The following is a 6308-nucleotide window of genomic DNA, read 5'->3' on the forward strand; positions in this document are numbered from 1 at the left end:
CTGCCAGTAGAGTGTTCAAATGCTGTCTCTCTCTGTCTCTGTCTCCAAAGCTTTGTTCATTGTATCTGGTAGAATTTTGGTCCCAAGGAGTAGGCACTTGCCTTGCTTCTAATATGAAGTATCTATTATAGTCCAGTGGTATCTCTCCAGGTTTGAACTCATTTTGACGCCCACCTAATGCCTTCCTATTTCATTGTATTGTGATTGAACATTTTTGTTTCCACAGCTTTTAATTTCTATGTCATTATTCCTTAGTTCTTATTTCTAAGATCATAAAGGTTTTTGAACCAAAGTTGATACTTCTTATCTATTTTTTCACAAATAATTATGATAAAAACTGGAGTATCAGATGAGGGAACTTCTAGGAAAATGCTCTTATTTTCTGCTTTTAGAAATCAAAAGAATGTCTAATTATTGGGTGCTACCATTGTATACAGGAAGTTTTAGAACAAGAAAACTTCTGAATTGATCCTTGTTAACTTTATTTCAGATATTGGTAAAACAGCCGTGGCATATAGACTCTGTGAAGAGGTCACAGATGCTAGAACCAAAGAGGAACTACAGGATTTAATTCAAGTATGTGGAGATACAAACTCAAGGGGTACACAGCCAGTGTAGCCATAATTCAAAACAAGCAGCAGGATTTGGAAGACTTTGGCATGTCTACTCAGCTCTGTCTTCCTTAGGAAAATGTGAAACTCTGAAACTGCTTTTGAGGCAGGGAATTTCTAGGACTTTTCCAAGTCCCGAGCCTTGTCTCTGGCCCGTTATTTGAAGTTTGGAGAGCAGGATTGAGGGCCATCAGTGTACGTCTACAGTTGTGGACACAGGAGAAGACACAGGCCCTTTAGAACTCCCCTCAAATAGAATTGCAGGGATTTGGGAACAAAGTAACTATGGCCTTAAGCGTGATTATGCTACAGTGTTTTAAAACTATTCATGCCTTTCAAGTAAGGTACATTACCCAGATCTCAGCATCTCATATATATCTTGTGTTAAATATTTTGCCGAAGAACCTTTCTGTAAACCAATTATATGGATGCCTCGAATTAGGGATTAAGTTGTCAACGTAATTTCTAAAAGAAAACATTAATGTATTCTATATAGGATTTTTATTAAAAAGGAGCCAAAAATGTGTTTCATGTCATTGAGAGCTTATTTTGGGGCTAGTTTTCTGATTATTTAACTCACCCCAACGTTGCAAAGTTTGTTTTGAAGGGAAGAAAGTAGAGAAAGAAAAGGTGGTTATGTTCTGAAAAATGTAAAAATTTTGAAGGTTTTTCCTGTACAAAATAATTATTTTAATTCAATTGAAATCAGTCAAGGAAACTTCAAACGTATCCATGTTTAATCCATTAAGAAGTCCAGCTTCCTGTGAAATGTGAGAAGAAAGGACTCCGTATTGATAGTAAAGATTTCGGAAAACTGATTATAACAACAGATCCATTCCTACATGAGGCCAATCTTGGAATCAGTTCCATTGAGAAACCATTATGTGCTAGGCACTGGAAATAAGATGAAGCTCCTTCTCTCTTGGAGTTTAGGTGTTACAGGTGTACCAGACAACTAAAAAGGACTAAAATTAAATAGATTATGAAAAGGACTGTGAAGAAAGTAAACTGGGTGCTAGTTACAGTATTTGAAGAAAATTACTTAACATGCTGACTTTAACATTCTAAGTGTCTTCTCCATGTCTGCACACAGGGTAGACCTCTGAAAAGTGACACAGTAGTTTTTTCTAGATTAAAGGTTCTGTTGAGACAAGGTGGGATGGGGGAAGTTTTCCCATGCTAATATAAAGGGCCATTCACTTGGTTTTAGACCCTCTTTCCCAGAATGAATTGCTCACCTGCCCCAAACCCCTCCTACAGAAGTTCTGGAGTCATCACTGATTCAGTGGTAACCTCTGATGACAGAGTGGTGAATTGATAGAGACGTGAATACTGAGAGTTTGGAGGAAATGGCAACATTTTAGAATAATTGTAAGGTGTGTTCCCCTCCCGCCACCGTGACTGGTGCTCATTTTGCAGGTCAGCTACTTTTCTTGTCAGGCCTGTAGGCAAAGGGAGGAAGAATGTCTCTCAGACTTCAGCTTCGAGGAGGAAGAGTTCAGATTGCCAGAACTGGACTAGCACTTTTGAATTTCCCAGAATGCCACATCCTGTGGTTTCCTCGGGAAGCTCTGCATCCTTCCCAACCCCCCTCCACCCCTGGGCTGCTGGAGTTTGGGGCCACTGGGGTCTGCAGCCCAAATCCCGCCTCATTGTTTGGGGCCTGGGAGGTCAGGGCGGGGTTGGGAAGGGGGCCCGGCAGGAGGTAATTGTTGCCTTTGCAAGGGGAAGGGTGGCTTGTGCCCTGGGGACTCTGGGAAAAAGGCTCACTCTGCTGGCGTGCATTGGATCTCCGCAGGAGCCTAATAAAGGTGGAGTGGACGTTAGGTGGGGGAGGGGCGCGCGGTTGCTAACGGTTGCTAACGGTGAGCCCTCGCGTTGCAGCGCTGGCATAACGGTTCAGTTCGGCTCTGAAGGAGGATGTGGCTCTGGCTTCTCGCTGGCCTGGGTCGCTGTGCCTGGGAGCCGCCACATGTTATGTCCTGGCTGTGCCTCTGTGTCGCTGCTGCGCCCCACGGCTCCTCCTCACATGGCAACGACGGTGGCTTCTAGTCCAGGCAGTTCAGCCTCCGGAGTGGGCCCTGGGCCCCGTCCAGGTGACCCCCTACCCCCCGCGGCTGACCGAGACTTGGTCTTCATGCGCTTGAGACAGCCCTCCCAAATTGCCCCATGCCCTTACACCCCTGGCAGAAGCCGGGGGCTTTAATTACTTGACGTCCTCGTCTCCAGTCCATATGTTGGCACCACCCCATCAGGAGTTGACTGAGACTGAGGCTCCATACGCGGACACGGATTCCGTTGGAGAGCTCCCTACAGGGCCAGATCAGTTTGCTGTTCCACATCAGTATCTGAATAACGAGCAAATCCAACATTAAAAGCTCCCAGAGGCGGTTCCAGTGCTAGAGTGGGATCAGAATCAGCCCTTGGTTCTGCCTCCTCGACACAAAAGTAAGACTAAACACATAGGTCTAGATCAGGCTGAAGGTCACCAATCATTTGAAATACTTGTTCCACCTCTAGGTAGTAAGAGCTCAAAACCAATGAGCTTTATTGTTTCACCCCCAAACCTGAAGAACGTTCTAGCTCAGCATCGACGGCTTGCCAAAGTTGTTGTTGGAACTATAGGCCAATTTGAGGGTCTAGAACAACAGTTGCAGGGTGATTATTCACATCCCAGTATGGATGCATTTTATCCTGAGGAGAGCATACCTAGGGATTTTCTGGGGAGCACAGATGAACCGCCAGCGCCCCCTGAGGAAGCTGAAATTTCTCCATCCCAGCAGGAGGCCCAAAATCGTCATCCAGAGCTCACTGAGGAGGCTGAATCTTTACCTCATCAAGAGGCCCCTGCTCAGCATCCACAGACCCCTGAGGACGTTGAATATTTTTCACCGCAGGCAGAGGCCCAGGCTCAGCATGCAGAGCCCACTGAAGAGGTAGAACCACCTCCACTTCCTTAGGAGGCTCCATCTCAGCCTTCAGTGGCCCCTGAGTAACTAGAAACTTCAAGTCCTCAGGAGGCCCTCGCCCGGCCTTTGGAGACACTTAAGGAGGTTTGACCATGTTTGACCATGTATTCATCATGGGGTAAATGAAGCTCAGCAGTCACACTTGTACAATGTCACTGTTAAATCTCTGGCTCTGGCACTTCCCATAAATCCACAGGTCACTAAAGAGGTTGAACCTTCTCCAGTCCAGCAGAAGACCCCATCTCAGCCTCCAGAGCTCATTAAGGAAGTTGTAGCTCAGTCTCCATTGTACCCCGAGGTGACAGTTCCAGCACAGAGCAGGATCATGCTGAGCATCCAACATCACCCAGTATCAAGAGCAGTGGTTCTCAACCAGGGTGATTTTGCACACAGGTGACATTTGGTAGTGTCTGGAGACAGTTTTGCTTGTCAGAACTGTATATGCTACCGGCATCTAGTGGACAGAGACCAGAGATGCTACTAAACATCCAACAGTGTACAGGAGAGCCTCCCACAGCAATGAATTATCCAGCCCAAAATGTCAATGGTGCTGCCTAGCTAGAGAAATAAAGATCACTTAACACAAGTATTTAATGAGCATTTAGTATTTTGTATCTAATTCACCACATATATAATCATGAAAGTATAAATCATAATATCTCCCACAGTGAGATTTCTTTAGTGTATGGAGGGAGTAGTGATGTTATGTTTCATCATATATAAATTAGAATTATTGCCAAAGGATAAATGTTCTGAAAGAATATCTATTTTTCTAATTCTTTTGCTCGTGTTTTTCTTTGTAGAGATCTTGGTTGCAATTTACTCACAGAACTGAGCTTTGGAACGTTTCAGGCCTGGCATGGAATGCAGTTTTTACACAAGTTGTAAGTGAAATAGAAGATGAATACATGTAAAAAACTGTGTGTAAAAACAATCATGCAGTTATTGGTTAGCTGGGTGTAAGTAAGCCCAGTATGAATTCTGGAAAGTACGTCTTGAGAGCCATTTATTTTTTTTTTTCAAATGAGAAAACTATGGTACAAAGAGGCCAAGAGACTTGTTTAACTCATATATGTGAAAGGCTCTTCTTTCTATAGTACTGATCTTTGGCATGGTCAATAAAAGGCACCAAACAAAAACACTCAGATTAGCATTGTCATGGAATCCCACTGATGCCTCTCCAATATGCGAATGGTCCAGGAAGTTCCACTTTTGAATTTCACTTTGATTCCTTTTCATGTGCAAAGTTCCTAACTGCTTAAAATGTATGCAACACAGAGCTGCAGAGAACTAAGTTTAGCAGGGTATGCTTCAGGGAGCAAAAGTATGGGTGCTTCCCCAGGCATTATTAGCTCTTTTAAATGGTAAAGCAGAAAGAATTCCTGAACACCCACCACAGGGCTCTCCCCAGCCACCCAGAACATTATGTTTCAAAAAAGCATATATTGCTGAAGTGAATTATCTGTGGCCAATAGGAACCTTTGAGGTATGGAAAAATACGTTGTTTGTGTTCAGCTGCAGTGTGAAAAATATAAGGAAAATACTTTGCTGTGGCCTAATTCAATATATTTTCTTTGCTGACTACTCTTCAATAAGAAGTGTGGGTTTTACACCCCTTCAGCTCAAAACTTCTCTGATTTCTCATGACACAAGGAAATGATAGTGGGTACGTTGAATGGCCCGAAGGCGATTTTAGACTCAAGGTAAAGAGCTCTTCTACACCTGGCTTTGGAAAAGACTCTCTTACCTGTCTTGTGGTTCAGAAATCCCGTTTCACACAGTTCACACATTTTGGGTTAATGAAGGTGTTGAGGCTGTGTCTGGAGCTGGATTAACAATTCCTGCAGATGCCTATCTTTAGCGGCCTCCTTCCTTTCCCTTGTTAGTTTGCTGACCCCTACCTTGGGGAGAGAGCACCAAGGGTCGGTTTTTCTTTTGTTAGCACACCAGAGAGCAGGCGCGTGAGGTCCCTTCACCAGGAGGTTTTAGTAGCGTCAGTACAACGTCTTAAACTCACCACCTTTCCTAAACATCCTATAACACCAAGAGTTCCTTATAAGAATCAGAGTTTCATTATAGTTATGTAGGCAACACAGGAAAATACATTGTGGAAATAAATAAATAAATCACAGTTTAAAAATTAATGAATTCATTCCAAAACATTCACTGAGTGCCATGCCCACTGTCTGTCAACACTGTACTAAGTGCTGGGGATACAAAGACGCATAGGGCAGGGACTTTGTCCCCAAGAAGCTTTCATACTGGAAGGAGAAATATGGATGTTGATGGGCAAACATATATGAGAGCCATTCTAGCATCTATGCAGCAGGGTAACAAGGAGAGGGAGGGGGGTGATGAAGTAGCAAATGGGTGGTATGTTAGAAAAGATTTGTAATGGAAGAGGCACCAACTTGTTCCTTTGGAATTTGTGCTCCTCTTAAATGACAGAAAAAGGTAGTGAAAGAATCAGAACTATCTGGTGTTGTAAATAAATTAGTACTGTACTCCGAAAACTCATTCACAGTTACTTTCAAAAGATTGTCACAGTATAGTAAGTCTTTGTTTTGGACTAAGTCTTTCTAATAGACAAAGCTAATTTGCTTCAGGATACATTTGCCATGGTGAGATATAAACTTTATTGTATCTCTTACCAACGGCAAGCCACCAAGGGAAGATGCCACCCTCGAGTTAAATCATTTTACTCCCTATAATGACATATTACTGGGGT

The 6308-nt window shown here is 43.4% G+C and overlaps 1 protein-coding gene across 1 annotated transcript in view; it reads left to right on the forward strand.

The window, feature by feature from the left end:
• Positions 1–2132, forward strand: part of LOC307067909 (RAD52 motif-containing protein 1-like) — a gene marked incomplete at both ends in the record, with an annotated part of 267353 nt that extends 265221 nt beyond the window's left edge. Inside the window, 2 exons of the mRNA XM_079725535.1 lie at positions 491–576; positions 2031–2132. Of these exons, the coding sequence (XP_079581661.1) occupies positions 491–576; positions 2031–2132 (188 nt within the window). The remainder of the gene's footprint in view (positions 1–490; positions 577–2030) is intronic.
• Between the last annotated feature and the right edge of the window lie 4176 nt (positions 2133–6308).

The sequence above is a fragment of the Hyperoodon ampullatus genome (assembly GCF_949752795.1).
Source record: "Hyperoodon ampullatus genome assembly, chromosome: 19".
Taxonomy (NCBI): Eukaryota; Metazoa; Chordata; class Mammalia; order Artiodactyla; family Ziphiidae; genus Hyperoodon; species Hyperoodon ampullatus.